We start from the raw sequence: 20488 nt of genomic DNA on the forward strand, positions 1-20488 counted from the left end.
TCACGAATTGAGAAGTTCGACTTGATTACAAAGGGGGAGATTGTAGAGTCGAAATGTCTTGTAATATGTCGAAGTCTGTGTATTTGTCAATTTCGTATGTTTTCTATGTATTTGCTAAGGCTTCTTTTTAACGAAGCGTAATGTCTAGCCTTAGTATTTTTTGTACTTTCAGCCTCCTATAAATAGGAGCTGAACATAGAGTTGATAGTAGATTTTTCCCATGTTTACTATCATTTTTGTACTCTTGTTCTCTGACAGTAATATGAGCTAAACCAGATCTTATTTACCTCTTGTGTTCATCTTTTACTCTGATTTAATTCTCATACTCGATTAAACATTTCTACAATGTTATTGAAGTTGATGTAAAAACTATTCATCAACTGCCAACCTCTGCAGACATGGATACAAAAGTATAAAATTACTATGAACTCCAAAATAGACAAGAACATAGGGGTATAAAAGTAAACTACTAACAAATAAATGAAACCAACCTTAACCAGTAGGACAAATGAAACCACTAGTTGTGTGTCACTTGGGGAATACTATTACTAACCTAAATCAAATATTCTCTCCAGTTGAAAATAAAAGGAAAATGACATAACTTGCAATACAGAGTAATCCTAATATAAGAAAAACTGCCATCCATGTATCAAGACTAGAAATATCTAAATTATTGGTTTTTGCAGCTTCTAGAAGCTGCCCAGTAAGCTCAACTCCAACAATACCAACTAAAGTGCCAACTGTATTCGAGACACCCATCACAATTCCAGCATATCTAGGAGCAATATCCATATGATTCACTGCAAATCCAACTCTTCCTAATCCAAGAAAAGCAAGAGCCACTGAAGAACAAAGTATTACCCCTTCAGATGTTCTAAAAAGAGGAAGAAACATTAATGAGACTGCAGACACTAAAAACCCTACAGTATTCAAAACCTTTCTTGTATTTGTCACAATTAAGATTCTCTGTGTTACCATGTGGTCAACAATAATACCACAAATATTTTAAAAAACAAACATGTTCAGATATGGCATCATTTTAGAAGAACCCATTTCTCAAGTTGAGCAAACTATAAAAAATAAAAAAATAAATGAGTTATATGTTGATAATTATGATCAAGAGAGCAACTAAGAAAGAAAAATTGAAATTAAAAAACAGACCTAAATGAACTTGAAACCTTTACAATGATCCGTTTTAGGATCCGTTAGGAGTTGGACCAGCTCCATTATGTTACAGGAGCCTACCAATTTTTTAATATAACGATTAATTCATTTTTTTATTGACCCTAATAATATTAGAATAAAAAATTTCATTTGAAGTTATTTTTTTAGAAAATGAAGTTGACTTGAATAAAATCTATAATTTTTTTAAGAGACTTGCTATTATGAAAATTTACAAATAAACATTTGGTTACTTTAAAATCTTCATTCCATTCTTTGATAAAAAAAATGAGAAAAAAAACACCCCATTGGCTAAGGAATGAAAAGAATCAGATTTGTTCAGAAACAAGCATTCCATTCCATCAAGTAAAAGAACTGGCTTATTCCATTCCAATGGTACAAACCATTTCATTAATTTTGCAATTCCATCATGATCATACCAAACACAACCTAACAGATAAAAAATGATGAAAAGTTACCAGTGTCTCTCGTGTTTTTCAGGCCTAGGTAATGGCCCGGTGTGGGTGTCTTTGGAACTTTCCTTTGCGACTGACATAAAAAAATAAACAACCTCAAGTAAACTTCTTTCAACAAACATATACCTCAAATATCATGCAACTACAAACACATTATCAACATTCAAAATTTCATTATAAAATATTTTGAAAAAATTAAAATTCATGAATCTTTAGATGAGGAAAAAGGGGTCAAGAAAAACGATAGAAGAAAAAAAAATAAATAAAAGAAAATGCATGTGGCTATCAGTACCCCCATTATATCATATTTGGGTAAGGGATGCCCTTAAAGCCTGATTGGAAGTTGATAATGACCATTTATTAGTTGATAGTTTAAAGTTGAACGTATGCCCATGTTGTGAATGGTTGAGCACAATAAGCTTTTGCTAAGTTTAGTTGTTGAACACATGTGTGAAATGATGCTGTTGTTTTAGGTAGCTGCCCATATAGACTAAGTGATAACAAGAAAATAATATTAATACAAGGGAATCCAACCTTTAATGGAATATTTGTGCAACAAATGAAAGATTTAAATTGGCAGAGCCTTCAACGATATCTTTAGGAGCCAAGTATCTTTTGTAATCTATTTTTTTGCATACTCAAGTACCAAATTTTCCCTTTCAACTGGATCCTTGGTATCCATTATCCAATGTGGCTGGGCTGCAATGTTCTGGTGAAAGAACATTAAGCAGGTAAGCATAAGCTTCTCCATCCTACACATGAAATCACACTGTTGTTTATAAACATGAAAAAATCATAATGAAAAGGGAGATTTAACTTGAGATCAGATGAGAAATATTTAAAACTTATAAAATTTATCTGCAAGAATAGACCAAATAAAATGCCTTAATTTTTTACCTGTTTGAGTTGAAGTTCAGTCATGTTGAAGGAGAAAAGGCTATGATAATCACTACTTAAGCATATTAAGTCACTAATATGAAAGAGCTAAAATTTTTCTTTAAAAAAAAATCACCAATTATTTATTATTACCTGATCATCAGTTGTATCATTGGTGGAATCAGAAACTGAAGGACCCTGTTCTGAATCATAATAATTAAAAACATTAGAAATGCTTATTAAAAAAATAGGGGAAATATATAACAAATAACTGAGAAATAAAAATAACAAAGATATACCTGATGTATTATTATTATTATTATTATTATTATTTGCAGTTGATGCCATTAACTGAGAAATAACTTGTGCTCCAACAACATTTTCAAACATTGTAGCAGATTCTCTATGATCCTCTGTGATCCAAACATATAACATATCATCCAACCTTTTCTGCAACAAATCAACATTAAAAAGATAAACTTTTAGTTTTAGATTAGAATGGTATTTTAGTCATTTTACCTTTGCAACTTTAAGCACATATTTCCCACGAATCTCATGTGTTATTACACATTGGCGAAGTTCATGTGCCTCACGAATATTAGAATTATTTGACAAACCTGCAAACTTTTTACAAAAAAAAAATTAGCCACAACAACAAAAAGGACAAAAATGTCAACATGTTTGTAAAATTTTGTACCTGGAATGTAGCACCATTGTGAACAATATCCATAGCTACAAGGTGATTAATGTATTCATGTAATGGCATAACAATTTCCTCCATATCATATGAATCATTCCCATATGTATAATGTGGGCCCCTTCTCTTTCTTTCATCTCTCTATTCATTACATAACAAATTAAGTCAATATCTTATTGTCTGTATCTGCTTTATTGTTTAAAAAGACATAAATAATACTCGAGTGAAAAGATCCTCTCTCATCCAAGGAACAAGATACTTCCATGGCCAAATCTCAAGAGTGCTTATGCCACCATTTTTGGAACGTATTCTTGAAGACATTTTCAATACTGAGGTCAAATTTTGATGCACTAAAAACCTAGTAGCTACTTCTACTGAAAATTCATCAGCACTGAAAACTCGCTCAATAGTGTTCCTTAAGATTGTTACTACTGAATTTTTCTCTGTTGGAAGTTTGGACATCATGCTATAATCATCATGAGTTACAAATAGTCTGTAACCTGGTTTGCTTCACAAGAACACAAAAAGGTTTACAATTTAGTGATTTAGAAAAGAAAATTATAATAAGCAAACATAAGTGTAGCAATTGTGAAACTTACTGGGGATTAAATCGTAATTTGTCGTAAGATTGAGGGCATTCTAGAGCACTAGAATAGAGTTTCATTAAGAAGCTGTTGAGATGAAGTAAATCCAGAAAAGATTATGTGATGTTCATACTTCATAGTCTTGAGAAAAATGGAATGCTTAAAGAAAGGGAAAGAAGTTACCAATGGAAATAAGTTCGGCCTCCAGTTCTTGGGACATGAAGGAAAAAGAGCATGTCCTTGAGAATATGACCATCTTTGGTGTCTAAATGAAGGGAAGAAGATGCCCATTGCTTCACTGAATTTTTGCAATGCTCGAAGTCATATGACCTGGAAGATGGATGAACTGTGGACGAATCAGATAACGATTGGAATAATTATGCATCAAAATGAAGAATTCTTCATTCATGGAAGACTATGTTCTATGAGTAATTCAGTATCCTTCTTCATAGAAGAATCCATAAAAGTATGAGGAGATTAAGTATAAAAGCATACCTATGGCAAGAAGAATCAGCATCAGAGCAAATCTCAGAGCGTGGTCCATTCTCCATTCATAGAACTCCATATCGACAATTTCAACCAATCAACAAGAGCACTAACTAAAAAACGCTTTAACAAATGAAAAGTACTAAAAGAGTAAGAAAACAAAAACAACAATTAACATTTACTTTATTCGACCTAAAAGGCTAAAACCTCAAACTTCAATTCTCCCCATTATATTTTTGCAGCAATTTGATATCTGAAAACAGTATCTTACCTAATCAACGAACCCTAATAAGGAAGGAGACATGGAGGGGACATGGAACGAGGGTTTGTCAGAGTGTATTGGAAAGTGATAATTGCGGGAGAAAATCAGGATTACATTAAACTTAAGTGGCTTGTCTTCCTCTTTTAACTTCCAGACCTTAATTTTGTTTTTGAGTACCTCCTACTGTATAATGAAAAGAAGTTTTGATAATCACTACAAATTCCTTAAAGGATCTAAAGTTCTAAACCAATAGTTGTATGTTGAAACGATAAAATCAAGATGTTTTCAGAGATGAGAAATAGATGTAGGAAAAAATCAGAGGCATAAAGGAGAAATCATAAATACCAGATGAATCACAGATGTGGGAAAAAATCATACACCTTTTTGCTTGATTGAGAAGATGAAGTCGAGAGATGAATCAGAAATTGCATTCCCCCTTATTTGTCGATTTTGTGGCCCTATATTTTGTGGCCCTATAGGGCAGGGTATAAGCGTCCTTTCCAACAATAGTCGATTTTGTGGCCCTATATTGAATTTTAGGTACGAGACTCCTTGTTTTCTGTCGACTGGTATGGGAGAAAGGAGAAGCGCATCGTGGTTTGTTTTTTTGATATTTGACTGAGCAAATTAGAGAGGGGGCAAAGAATGGGTGGAGACATCGGTCGGAGATCAGAGATTTGGTGATAGTGTGATGCTGTTGTGGGAGAAAAGAGCAGTGACGGTGAGAGAGACATCGGGGCTCTCCGATTGAACGTTTTTTTGGTATTTGATTGTGTGTGTGTGTGTGAGAGAGAGAGAGAGAGAAGAACGATTGAAAGAAGGTAGAGGAGAACATGGAGGCTTTTCAAACTTTTGGAATTTCATTTCCCCCGAGAGCTTCTAAAATGCGTGCTTATGAAAAAAAAATATAAAGCGACGTGCGCACACGACATACATTTTATCATATGCGCCCTCCGTGTATTTTTTGGACACTAATTTGAGGGCACGCACAAATGCGTGTCCTCTATCCTTCAAATTTTATAAGAGATGACATTATTTTTAGGACACACGCTTTTGCGTATAGTAAATCATTGCGTGTCATTGTTTGCGCGTCATTAAAGGCTGTTTTTCTAGTACTGACATCTCCTGTATCACGACAAATATGGGTGTCAAGCGTACACGTCGTGCGTGGCATGCATTACGTGCGCACGATTAATATTTTTCAAAAATTCATATCTCTCTTATATTATTCTTGTTTGTGACATTCTTTAGATATTCGTGTAGCTATTGACGAGTACTACAACTTTCCTTTAGGTTGTGCTGGCTAATTCATACTTTATTTTTTAACTCGTATTTTATGTTTTTCTAAAAATCATATCTTCTTCGTACGTACTCTGTTTTTGGCCTTCTTGCCTCTAAGTTCCTGTCTCGCAGAGTACTACGACTTCCCTTTTATTGACTTTATTCAAAATTCAACCAATTACTTAGTACTATTTTTGTCGGTGTGAATTTCATTGACCGGTGACAATTAGATACTTATCATTTTCCGAGTCCTTTTACAATCATTGACTGGTGACAATTGTCGTAATTGTCACAGAATCTTCCACCTCGTGAGTGCATAGTTAGTTTCATTAACATGATTTTAATATAAATATTTATTTAAAGTATTAATTATCCGTTGAATGTTTATACGTGAAATTAAATACTTATTACCTCAAATACGTGCTAAATATATATTTGATAACATGCATTGTGCGAACCAGATATGGTTATATATGACATAAAATGTATATATGGTACTATTACCTAATAATCTTAAATATAAGTAGTATTAATTAAAATGTTAATGTATACTAAATACTTGATACTCTATGTTAAATATTTACACACCGAATTAAGATAGTGTTGCCTAAACATGGTTTCGATTGAAAGTTGATTATAGGGTTTGTAGTCTTGTCTAAGTATTAAAGTGAGACGCATAAATGATGTTTAGATCCAAATCAGTTGGATTATAGTATGATCATACTCTATATCACGATAGTGTCGTGAAGCTCTTATTGATAATGAATAGTGAAATAGTTTGGTTACAAACTAAGCTTTGTCAAGGATATTGTCACACCCCCGGCCGACGGCGGAAAATGTAGGCCTGTGCGATGTACGGACAATTAGATTGAGGCTAACACATATACTGAACAATACTCATAAATATATATCGCAAATGATACATTTATTTATTATAAAATTTATTTGGGGTTACATTGTTTAATTATATCAAACACATCATAACTAGGATTGAAAAACAAATAGAAATAAACTTCAACCTACTTCCTTGATGACCTCCTCCTTGGAATGACTATCCTCCCCACTCATCTCCATGAGAATACATGTATTTGGAAAACGTCAAATAATGTTGGTGAGTCCACGGGTTTTTATAGTTTTCGGGTTTATTTGGTTGTATTAAATCAATAATCATTTTTCTTTTAGAACAACCTTTCTTAAGATATTTTATTAACCCTAACTTACTATCTTTTAGGATAATTTTACCAATCCTAATCTACTATCTTTGTAGGATATTTTATTAACCTTAACTAACTATCCTTTTAAGATATTTACCAATCATATATTATTATCTTTTAGGATATTTTATTAATCCTAATGTATTTTATCTACCACATAAGGCGTCCCTCTTGGTAGTCGGACCTCTAAGGTGGTTGTAATGTATTACCATGAGCCCCTATAACTGACGTTGTTTGACTAGTGATTTCCCCGCCACGATGCTTCATCGGGCGTTGAATAATGAATAATAAGAAAGTTGTCATTCATGGATTGTAGTTAACAATCATATGTGGGGCTGTCAAACCCCGTATAGATCTATACGTATCTTATTAGCTCTCGCAAGATTAACGATTACATGTTCAGTGTAGTCGAATTTAATCAGACTGAGGATGAATAATAACAGCTCACTAATGCATTAACCTTAGGTATTTCATCTTTTATCTCTCTTAGTTAGTGATTTCCTATAACTATCACAATATAAACCTTTTACCTTTATATATGATAATTATACCGAGTTGATCTCATAATTGTTTTGCGTGTGTGTGTGTGTGTGTGTATATATATATATATATATATATATATATATATATAATTTTACCATACATACATATCCTAATTATGGTTATTTTTAAAAACATGATATTTGGGCAGAGTAATGATAAGGTACAGTGCATATCCCTATATTTGACCAACATTACTTCTACACACTATGTTATCTGTAACATCCCGTTATTTTTTGTTTGTAAAGTCAACTCTGGTTAACCAAAGTCAAACAAAGGTCAACTAAAGTCCTTTTTATAATTTGGGTTTTTAATTAAGGTTATGAAATACCTTTAATTGCTAAAATCCTTATAATATCCATAGTTGAAATTGGAAGGAAAATGTTTGACAAACCGAGAAACTTCGCATACTATTCATTGCTTCAGGCCGCAAAGAGTTTACGGCCGTAAACTCTTCGGACCGTAAACTCCTTGCAGGCCGTAAACGCCTTGCCGACTTCGGACCGCAAACTCCTCGGCCGTAAACCCTCGCATACATATATATATTTTCTTCATTTTACTCCATTTCTCAGAATTTCAACCTAAGAAACTCGATTTTTCTCTCAACTATCATCAAAATTTACACCTTGAGCTTCAAATAAGTAAGTGTTTCTTCCATTCATTTGTTGATACCTTGCTTAATCGAGTGAAACCCTATGCTTTCATCCATGAAATCATCTCTTTTGACTAGATCTTCAAGAACACCAAGAACACCAAGAACACATACTAGTTCTTTAGACCGTGAACACCTCATTCAAGCTTCAAAACGTAAGTATACATCCGACTACTTGTTATTCTATAGAAGCTCATAAATTACACCCTTGAAATCAACCATTCCTAAGAACATAAGAGTTTACGGCCATGACCATCTCCCTTGGCCGTAAACTCAAGATCTTCTTAGGCCATGACCATCTCCCTTGGCCGTAAACTCAAGATCTTCTTAGGCCATGACCATCTCCCTTGACCGTAAACTCAAGATCTTCTTAGGCCATAAGCATCTCCCTTGGTCGTAAACTCCTATGAAGAACACCTTGGCCGTAAACTCTAATGAGTGGCCGTAAACTCCATTTGGTTCAATCACATGTGATTATAACATTTCAACATAAGTATCAGTTATTTGTCTGAGTGTCATTTAAATATTATTTATATATATTTGTATATATATATATATATATATATATATATATATATATATATATATATATACAAGTATAAAAGTTTGTTCATTAAGTTTAATTACCCTTTGTAACATGTTGAGCAAGGGGTTACATTCATGAATACTCGTTATCAAATCAGAATGTACATATAAATTATAATAGGTATAATTTATGATTCATACAACACTAATTCATGATTCAAGTATACTAGAGTACATTGTTTTACAAGAACAAAGGTTTGATTCAAAACTATTCAAGGGTATACATCTTTCAAATACATGTTTAGAATACTAATTCAAGAACATACTATCAATCATTTATTTTCAGAATGATTGGGTTTTCATAACTATTATACATGTAACATTTATATGCTTTTATGAGTTAAGTAGTACAGGTTGTTTAATTCACTTAAACAATATAGTTAAAGTCCTGATATTATAACCATAATCTCCAGCCGGGGATCGAAACAATATGTGTAAAGACCTCTACTGGGATTGACAACCCCGCACTCGGACTACTAGCTACAGTCAGGCATGCACATCTATGAGTGACAAATTGTTATCAACATTTTTACAGCACATTCATAGCGTTGGGTCAGGCCATCTAGTCAGTATGGTTATAATAACTCATATAAAGATATTAACAATACGTTAGTGTATAATTAACTAAACTTAAGTACATTTTCAAAGTACTAGTTTACAAGATACAGTTTACAATATTACATTACAGTTTACAATAACAGTTGATGAAATCAGATATACTCTCAGATAGAAGTTTACAAAAGGATTACGAATACAGAACATTGGTTTACAAATAGAACAATTTTATGTCTTGTCTTTTTCTTTTGTACAAGCATTTAGTTTCAGTATACAATGATGAAACACATGTAAATATTTATACTTTTTTTTTACATATAATGGTTGTTTGTACTCTGATTACCATCATTCATGTGTTGTGATACTACAAATGAAGTCCTCCACCCCCGGACGTTTCCGCCGTCTGGTTTGGCGGTGTGACAGATTGGTATCAGATCATTTTTATAGTGAACTCAGTATATCAATCCATAAAAGATATACAAACTATAAATACATTTGGGGTTGAGAGCTCTAACTACAAGTATACTTTTTAAAAATTTAATTATTTTTACAAGAAGTATACTATCACTCATACCTACAAGTACAGTATCACAGTCATAAGAACTTAAAAGTATTTGGATGTTCGACATTACAGTCAAACCTAGGCAGTTATGTAATCATATTTGGGATTAACATAGCCTGATCAACTATATTTATTTGAGATACGACCAACATGTGTTTGGGAGTGATAGTGGTGTTATGACATGTCTAAAACGTACCAATTATACATATTCAGAAGAACTCTAGAACAGAACATAAAGATTAAGGGTATATTACAATTATATATAATTAAAGTTAAATGGACTTAGAATATGTGATTTAGCTTCATTTCCTGTTCCTTGTTTGGTTGTGGATTTAGAGCCGGGTCATTTAATCAAAGGTCGAATATACCCAAGTTATATATAATTAGTATACACTTTATAATTATAGTAATATCTAGAACAGGTCATACATTACTTGGTAACTGTAGGTCTTTCTCGTAGAACCTTGAATCCTTCGTTACTAACTATATTCCATATCTCTTATCCCTATTCTCGCTTAGATAACAATGGCTGGATTTCACTTACCCGGAGACCCGTATTTCCCCGATCAAGAACAAGATGCAGAGCCAGAAGAAAATTACGAAATTCCCTTAGATGATGATTTTGCAGAAAACTTTCCTGATCCTTACCCTCGTCCGACTTTTCAAGGCCCGACGCCTCTATGGGCGGAAAACTTGGGAACATGGAGTCAAGAGCACGGTCAACCCATGACATAGAATAGAGACCGAAGCTTTTACAATTTGAACGAAGGAGGCTCAGCAGACAGAGTCCTGCCAATTCTGGTCCGCAGGGTTGCTCGAAATGAAATACAGGGTAGGACAACCATCAACCGAATTATGGAAGTTGATGCCAATGCAAGAGTTGATACAGTCCGAATTCGTCGTCTTGAAGATGCTCGCGACAGAGCTGGGAGAGACAATGAGTCTCTGATGCAAGAGTTAGCCGTAACCCGAGCTGAAGTCATAGAGCTTCAAACACGTCTGACAGTATATATGAGAGACATCTGCTTGCTGTGGAGCGTCAACTGGCTGAGTTGAGGTTTCGTCCAAGTGGTACCCATCGCCATTAAAAGATGCTCAACTCATTTCATCTTCACTCTTTTGGTTATAGTTTAAGTCTACTAGGTTCTAGCGTTATTTTTCATGTTTTTCAGTAAGACCACAAATTTTTTTTTTTATTTCGGTGGGTCTGTATGTGACAATCCGAAATTTTTATCTTATACACTTATTCAAATCAATGAAGGTTAGACTCGTTTTTGCTATCTGCTAGCACTATATAGAGTCTATTTGAGTGTTCTAAACCAAGTACAATTAAGGTAGGAACCTAGAAATGGGATAACACGATGCATATAAAGCAAAATCGGGCCAAACACTCCAACACATGGAGTGTGCGGCCGCACACTTGAGTGTACGGCCACACACAGGTGTGTCTGGCCGCACACCCAACCCAGCCACACACTCCTACCTATATATTCAACAGTTAGTCATTTTGAACACTTTTTCCACTTCTTCAAAGCTAGAACTCGTTTTCTCTCAAGTATCATCCAAAGATTCACTTCAATCTTCAATCAAGTGAGTGATTCCTCATTTAATTAGCTAATACATGACCTGAGCTAGCCTTTTTTCCTTGATTTGATCCCTGAAAACACCCATTTGGTGTTAGATCACCAAGAACACCAAGAACACCAAGAACACACACTAGTTTTGGACCTTAATCACCCTTTCAAGCCTCTATAACGTGTATACACTTATCATAACTTGTTATATGCTAGGAACACTTGATGATATACTAGAAAAACACGATTTTATCATCTTCATAAAGGGTGTGCGGCCGCACACATCATGGTGGCCGCACACACCCTTTTTAGGTCCAAAAATGGCAATGAACTCCATATAAGGCTAAGGCATGAAGTAAGAAACCTTCCTAGATGAGTCCTAAAGCCTTAAAATACGTTTTGACACATTTCATAGGGAGTGTGCGGTCGCACACACACAAATGTTGTGCATTTTGACCATACACTCCCTTGTATAGCCATATACCCCTTATATACAATCATATATGGTTGTAACACTTCAAAATAAGTGTTTACTAGTCCCTAAGGTGGTTCTAATTCAATAATTAGTTGTTATAAGTACTAATTTTAGTCATATATGTGTAATTATATGTTAAATAGGATTCGTTTGTGCTCAAGACTCCAATTGACACCCAACAATCCTATATCGATCTTTCATTCGAGTTACTCACTACAGGTGAGTTCATACCCCTTAATCTATCCTTTTAAATGATTTTAAATGCTTTCATGGGGGGATACAAGTAGAAAACAGGAGGTTATAGAATCAATCACATGTGATTTATAACTGTGTTTTCAACCAACTGATTTCACATACTTCAAAATGTGTTAAATACAATGGTTTTCAGTTATTTTATACTTTGTTATCAAACAAACTACTTTTGAATCATTTTATAAACTGACATCAATTTATTATTATTTATTGTTCAAAACCCTTAAATGTATTACAAAACCTCTTTCAAACTTATTGTTAAAAACCATACCTATACACTTATGTTTCATGTATATATTTATTGGTATGGGAGCTTTCATTCTTTATTCAGTTCCAACACCCTTGAGTAACAAAGGTGTATAAACCTACTTGGACATTCAATCTACATCCCAGTAAACTATAATAGGTATAGTTTAGGAGATACAAATTACTATTCCTAGTACAAGGAATTACACAAGAGTCAGTTCATTCATGAGTCTATACAAATATACTAAATACTATATGAAGAGATACTATTACATATTATACAGAGAGAAATACAATATACTATACAAGGAGAAATACTACATTCTATACGGGACTGACCATCCTACACCTGGCTGCTAGCTACAGCGGGACCTGTTCATCGACGGATGTTCTCGGTTGTACTGTTCGGCGAGTTTCCACGTCGTGATTATCCTAGGACAAAAGGATACGATTTCAATGATTATATAATTTTCCCTATTACTTTTATCTTGTGACACATTCACATAAACGATGAGGTAGACTATATTTTTATAATAATAGTTGTACATGGGAAAAACCTTCATTCATACAGAGATGCAAACCTTCAAAGCATTCGGGTCTTGGTAGAAGACTACCTTTTATACTAGTAGGAAATATGGGATTTTCTAAGGTTTTCACACTTATACAAAATGTTTCGTTGAACATTTACAAGTCTTTCATAACAACTTTACAAACTAATGACACTAAAATACTTATGGATTCACCAGCTTTATGCTGATATTCGCTTTCAAAATAACTTGTATTCTCAGGTCACCAGTAGACAGGTACGATGACCAGGTTTTGAGAAGACGGAGCACAGACAAGACTCGTCTTTTATTTTGATTACATATTTTGGTGTCTTATTACTATGAAAGAACACACATGTATTAAAACTTTACTTGTAATGCAATGGATGATGTTGTTGCTTATTTACTACTTTGCACTGTTATGATGCTTTACATGACGTCCTCCACCCCTGAACGTTTCCGCCGTTCCGGTTTTGGGGTGTGACAGATTGGTATCAGAGCATTGTTTATAGTGAATCGAGTATATCAACCCATAAAAGATATACTGACTATAAATACAATGGGATTAAAATACTCTGACCAAGAGTTTATACTTTTAAATAATAAAATATTTAACTAAGTATACATGCCTGCATTCATACTAAAATCAGTGCCACAATGACAAAAACAAAAGTATTACGGTTGTTGAATATCACAAGTAAGCTCGGGGATGTATGGTCAGTCCTGGGAGTGGCATAGCCTGATCAACTATGCTGGTCCGAGGAGTGATTAGCATATGCCCAAGAATGGTTGTGATATGGCAACAAGACTAAAAACTTACCAACACTACCACAATGAAATACTATAGGAGTAGTTGGTGTTACTATAATTACTCATCTGCGAACTAAAAAGGTCTTTATCAATAGGTCAATAGTTGCTAAGTGGATACACTAAGGTTATATGTATCTAGGACGTCATAGACTTAGAATCTGTGAATCTTTGTTTTACTTCTTGTTCCTTGTTTGGTTGTGGGCTTAGAGTTAGGGTCACCTATTCGAAGGTCTATACTGTTTTGAGTACATATAACTGGTATGCACTAAACAAGTATTGAAATAACTGATAAAGATCATCTTATAATTATCTTAGTTAGTACGTCTATTAATTACTTCTTATACCCCTTTTCTCGCGTAGATATTATGGTTGGATTTCATCCCCACGCCGACCCATACTTCCCAAACGAAGGCAATGTTGGATGGCTAGAGGAAGAAACAGAAGATGATCACCCAATCCCTTTGGATGATCACCATCCTGAAGGCTTTTCTGATAGTTCTGACTCAGAGCCTGAAGTCAACAACCTACCCCAAGTGGGTCAGGCCCCAAATCTCAACCCCCAACCCGCGTTTCAAGGTCCCACACCCTTGTTGGCAACAAACTTGAATCGCTGGAGCGACAAACCCGAAATTTCCGTTTGTTTTATCTCCGTAATTAAGCACTTCAATAATTAGCCAAATTTATCTTAAAACATTTTTGGCCGGATTTAAGCCCGTTTGAATATTTTATTTTATATTCGTCGAGCGATCAAATAAAAAGGAAGTATAAATTTAGAGTTGCCGTGTTTAACGTAAGTCGCGAAACTCCAAAAATTTGGAGTTTACGGGAGTAAACTCGGAGTTTACGACCGCAAACCCCAGAGAGTATAAATATGACACTTAGTCATTTTCTCTCATTTTCCAACTTCCAACTCCAAGAACACTCAAGAAATCCTCTCAAGTATCATATTTCTTTTCCGTCAAATCCGCCAAAACGTAAGTGTTTCTTGCTTAGATTTGTTCATATAACACTTAATCTAGTGTTTTTACATCACTTCATCCATGGATTTCGATTTTTGCTTAGATCTTCAAGTGTTCATCAAGAACACCAAGAACACACACTAGTGTTCTTGGCCAAAAATCGATCATTCAAGCTCCTAAATCGTAAGTACACTTACCCTAGCTTCTTGTGTGCTTAATATGAACTTGGTTACACTTGAAAATCACCAAATCCCCATGTTCATATGTGTTTACGGTTTGGGGAGACCTCCCAAAACCGTAAACACCTCCAAAAGGTGTTTAGATGCCCCTAATGCCTTCTAATGTTTGTGTAAAGGAGTAGAACCTTACATGCATGAACTAGGAACCCCAAAAACATGAAATGAAGGGACAAACATGAGTTTACGGTTTGGGAAGGTCTCCCAAAACCGTAAACACCTTCTAAGGGTGTTTAAGTGCCCTTAACACCTTCCAATGCTTGAATAAGTGACTAGAACCTTGCATGCATAGCCTAGAAACACCAAAGCACAAAAGAAATGAACAAACATGGGTTTACGGCCGTAAACCCATGTGTTTACGACCGTAAACACCCAAGGGAGTGGTCCAAGGACCGTAAACTCCATAAAGTGTCCATTTTGAGCCCTAGTCACTTCCATAGCCCTTGATTCGAGTCTAGCATAATTCCTTGAGTGAGATAAGACCTTTAAACATCCCATGGCACCACTACCATGAGTTTACGGTCGTAAACTCATGGGGGTTATGGTCCAGAAACCGTAAACACCCCTAAGGGCCATCATTTGAAGAGTAAACTCCAATATGAGTCCATACTCTCCTTATATGCAACCCTTGGTACACCTAACACTTGTAGCAAGGTGTTTTCATGTATTAGGACATCCTTACTTGTTTAAATTAGTTATTAAATGACTAATTAGATACTTAAATGTATCACTACATGTTAAATAGGATTCGCGTGTGTGGTCAAGTCCTCACTTGACACTTAGCATCCTATACCGTCCGTTCATCCGAATCACCCACGTCAGGTGAGTTCATACCCCTGAATTAACCTTTTAAATGATTTTAAATGCTTTTATGGGGGGATACAAGTTGAACTATAGAGTTATTATATCAATCATGTGATTAATAACTGTATAGCAAAAATAGATTTTTGCTTGTCAAACTGCTTTATCCAGCTGAAGGCTTTCAAACCTCATTTTCAAATCTTGTTTTAAAGTATGAATTTCTCTTTTAGATTATCAAAAATTTTCCAAAGGTTTTCCAGAGGTTTTTCAAAGGTTTTCCAAAGGTTTTCAAAGCTTATTTTATAAACTGACATCAAGTCATAAATTCTTATTTGTAAAGTTTTCTAAAGGTTTTACCAAAGTTTCTTCTATGCTTTTATATTGTTAAATGCATGCCTGTATATGTATAGTTATATAAGTAATGTTTAAAGCACTTAGGAAGGCTAGCTCGCCCTACCTCCTTTTCATTGTTTGGATGTGGTTCTAGGGTATCGGTTATCCGTCCGAAGGTCGTTTAATTATTAGTTATATATCATGTATACATATATAGTCATAAAAGTTTCCATCAGCCAGTTCATTTCCTTTGGGTGGCAAAGGCATCCTTCCATGATTCATATTCCTAATACATTAATAACTATTATAGGAATAGTTAGGAGATTCTATTTACTCTCTCTCTTTCTAGTATGAAGAATTCCACAAGAGTCAGTTCATTCGAGTACTTTAAATAGAATGTGACGTACTATTTCTCGATACGACGCTTCCAAGCGCCATCGCCGTGTAACCAGAGTCTCCTGGAGGGAGAGCGGGCATCATGTGTATAGATCTATGCGGGACAGACACTCCCACACCTTGACTGCTAGCTACAGTCCGAGCCGGTAAGGCCCAATGGGTGACATATGTCACAAAATACATCGCGTGACCTGGAGGGTCATCAAGGATTCGATCGTCAATCAGCATGGTTACATACGAGTTCACATTCACCCTTTTATGTTTTAGACTTTGCTAGCTGTATCGTTCATTCAATACTGTCTGGAGTCTGTATTACCTTGTTTTAGACTTTGCTAGCTTTATCGTTCATTCGATGCTGTCTGGAGTCTGTACTTCCTTGTTTTAGACTGAGCCAGGCGTATTGTTCATTCGATACCCTCCTGGAGTCTATGTTTTATTCTCCTTTATACTAAGCCAGGCGTATTGTCCATTCGATACTCTCCTGGAGTCTATGTATTTACTTACCTTTTTAGACTTTGCAAGGCGTCCCGCCTAAAGTCTATGATTTATTTACCTTTAAGCTTTGCGAGGCGTCTCGCCTGGAGTCTAGGTTTTATTTACTTTTAGCCAGCAGTGTTACTGCTGAGGTGAAATATTATTTTCCCCTATTACTTTTTCTTGTGACTTTTCTCACAACTCCTTCAAAGTAAAAAAAACTATGTTTTGATAATGATAGTACTTTTGGGGAAATTACTCCTTAAACATAAAACGGTCGAGTCTTGGTAGAAGACTACTTTTATTTAGAAAATATAGGATTTTCTGGAAAGAATTCTAATACTCTGTAGATTCTAAACCACCATCTCTCATGAGGTTATTTTGAATAAAAATGTGTATTCATACGAATGTCATTAAATACTTATGAATTCACCAACATTATAAAAATGCTGATACTCGCTTTTAAAATAACTTGTATTCTCAGGTCATCGGTAGACAGGTACATCCCGGGAGCTTTTGCGAAGTCAGCCTAGTACCAAGCTGCATCTATGTTATTCTCTGTATTTACTTTGATGTTGTTATGAAATGTAACCTATGTAAAATTATTACTATTAATGCAATGGTTGTTGTACTTTGATTACTATACTGCATATGTTGTGATACTCGACATGACGTCCTCCACCCCAGAACGTATTCCGCCGTTCTCGGTTTTGGGGTGTGACAGTCAACCCTTACCCTACTATGGGGACCGAAGCTTCTATGACCTTAGCAGAGGTGGCTCTGCCAATCGAGCTCTTCCTGTTATGATCCGTAGGATTGCTCGGAATGTCGAGCAAGGTCGAGCAGCCATCGACCGAGTCATGGAAATTGATGCCAACTCAGGCATTAACACCGTCGGCATTCGACATCTGGAAGACGCTGTCGAAGGGACGAGAAGAACCAATGAGACTCTGCGGCAACAGTAAGCTGCATCTCGGACCGAAGTCCTAGAACTTCGAGTTCGTCAGAGGGCTCACGAGCGACACCTCCAAGAGGTGGTACGTCAACTGGCGGATATGAGGATTCTCCCCAGGAATTCCCGTCGCCGGTAGAAGATGTCTAGTACATCTTTTCTTTTGATGTAAGGAATAGCCTTTCCTAACTGAGCTCTAAGTAGCACTTTTCTGTAAAGTATTCCTGTCTCTCAAAGTACTTTATTAGACTTCTAAACTGTCGACATTTTTCCTTATGGTATGATGTAAGACCTATAGCTAGGTCATTTTCCCAAACTTATTTACATCTTATATACCAGTAATTTCGGCAGTTATCTAATCTATTCAGAAATTCATCCTCTCATTTGATATCGAACTATGGTGACTTAGTTCACAAGACACTTTCATTCTCTATACTATTGGATTCTTATCATTGTTTCTATCTTTTAAACTTGAAGTTAAAAGATGCCTCCTCGCAGAAATCCAAGGCGTAACATAATAACGAAACACCGATACCACCACCACCTCCTCAGTTCGACGCTGCTATGTTCCAAGCAGCTGTCACGGCGGCCGTAGCGGCTGCCATGTCACACATCAATACTCTTGTCCCTAGTGGATCGGGAACTGGTGCACCTCTTTCCAACCAAGGCGAGAGTCATGGGCACCGCCGAGAATGCACTTACAAAGATTTTACGAATGCCAAACCCAGAAATTTCAATGGAACTGGAGGGGTAATGATTTTAAGGCAGTGGATAGAAAAGACAGAAGCAGTCTTTGAAATATGCGCCTGCTCAGAGAACAATAAGGTCAAGTTTGCTACTTGTACCTTTTCTGATAGGGCTTTAACTTGGTGGAATGGCCATATTAAGTCACTGACTCTAATAGTGGCAAATTCGATAGGCTGGGAGAACTTGAAAGCCATGCTGATGAGAGAGTACTGTCCACGAGGGGAAATTCAAAAACTCGAGAAGGAACTCTGGGGTCTTGTAATGGTTGGTTCTGACATATCAACCTATACTAATAGATTCTGTGATCTGGCAATTCTTTGCCCTGATATGGTTGCTCTTGAGAGCAAGAAAATAGAGATATATTTGGGGACTGTAGCCCCAGATCAAGTCAAGTGTGTTAGCATCAAGGCCTGTTACTTTTGACAGCGCTAAAGAACTGGCACAATCTATTATCGATCACGGGAACTACCAGAACCCAATGATTACTACACCCGAGCAATAAAAGGGAAACAACAACAACAACAAGAAAAAGGGGTGGAACAAGAGGAAAAGCGGGACTTCACAAGAATCCTCCAAAAGACAACAACTAGTTACAATCAATGCAGCCACGGTAACTCCTATTGTCCCTGCTAACCCCTTACCAGCTAAGCCCTATGCTGGTAATCTCCATAAATGCGGCAGGTGCAATTTTCACCATAACGGAAATTGCCGAGAGATGTTATGTCATAACTGCAACAGGAAAGGTCATACCGCCCGATTCTGTAAGTCACCATCCCAACCGATTAACCACGTACCTGCTGGTGGAGTAGGCCATACCTGCTATGGTTGTGGCGAGGTTGGTCATTTCAAGAGGGACTGCCCGAAGGCAGGGAATGCTGGCAGAGTGGGAAGAGTTCTGGCTATAGGCCACGAGGAAGCCGTAGCTGATCCTACAATAGTTACTGGTACGTTTCTCCTCGATAACTCATATGCGTGCATACTTTTCGACAGTGGAGCGGAGAAAAGTTTCGCAAACCAAATATTTTCACACCTGCTTAAACAAAAACCATGTGCACTAGATAAATCATTCACTGTAGAAATGGAAAACGGGAAAACAGAAAGTACTAACTGCATATACGTAGGTTGTACTCGAACTCTAGATGGTCATACTTTCAAAATAGACCTCATGCCGGTCCCAATTAAAAGTTTCGACGTCATAATCGGCATTGATTGGTTAAGTCATCGTCGCGCCGACATCATGTGCTTTGAGAAAGCAGTTCGTCTTAACCTCCCTAACAACGAAATTTAGTTATCTACGACGACAAACCTAGTACGAACCTTCGCATCATTTCCTGTATCCAAGCTCAGAAGTGCTTGCGAAAGGAAAATCATGCATTCCTCGCACACATCGTCGATACGAGTCAAGAAGTGAAGGACATTCAGAACATCCCAGAAGTACGCGACTTTCCCGACATCTTTCCAGAAGAACTACCAGGATTGCCACCGCAACGCCAAGTCGAGTTCAGAATCGACTTAGTGCCAGGGGCTACGCCAGTAGCCAAATCTCCATATCGTCTGGCACCAGCGGAGATGTAGGAACTTTCTAGTCATCTTAACGAACTTCTCAAAAAGGGATTCATTAGGCCAAGCTTCTCACCATGGGGAGCACCGGTCTTGTTCATCAAGAAGAAAGACGGATCGTTTCGTATGTGCATCGACTACAGGGAACTCAACAAGCTTACCATTAAAAATCGTTATTCTCTACCCCGCATTGACGA

At 36.2% G+C, this 20488-nt stretch overlaps 1 protein-coding gene across 1 annotated transcript; it reads right to left on the minus strand.

The window, feature by feature from the left end:
• Positions 1-558: 558 nt before the first annotated feature.
• Positions 559-4338, minus strand: LOC145157528 (protein-tyrosine sulfotransferase-like). Its single transcript, XM_079076556.1, has 13 exons — positions 4290-4338; positions 3978-4140; positions 3810-3881; positions 3430-3718; positions 3211-3351; positions 3033-3137; positions 2813-2963; positions 2667-2716; positions 2535-2621; positions 2276-2406; positions 1764-1779; positions 1050-1070; positions 559-966 (listed from the first exon to the last, which is right to left on the minus strand). Exons 1-13 carry the CDS (start codon positions 4336-4338, stop codon positions 559-561), a joined length of 1683 nt encoding a protein of 560 aa, XP_078932682.1.
• Between the last annotated feature and the right edge of the window lie 16150 nt (positions 4339-20488).

The sequence above is a fragment of the Lactuca virosa genome, chromosome 2, assembly GCF_052849685.1.
Source record: "Lactuca virosa cultivar CGN04683 chromosome 2, Lactuca_virosa_CGN04683_v6, whole genome shotgun sequence".
NCBI classification, from domain to species: Eukaryota; Viridiplantae; Streptophyta; class Magnoliopsida; order Asterales; family Asteraceae; genus Lactuca; species Lactuca virosa.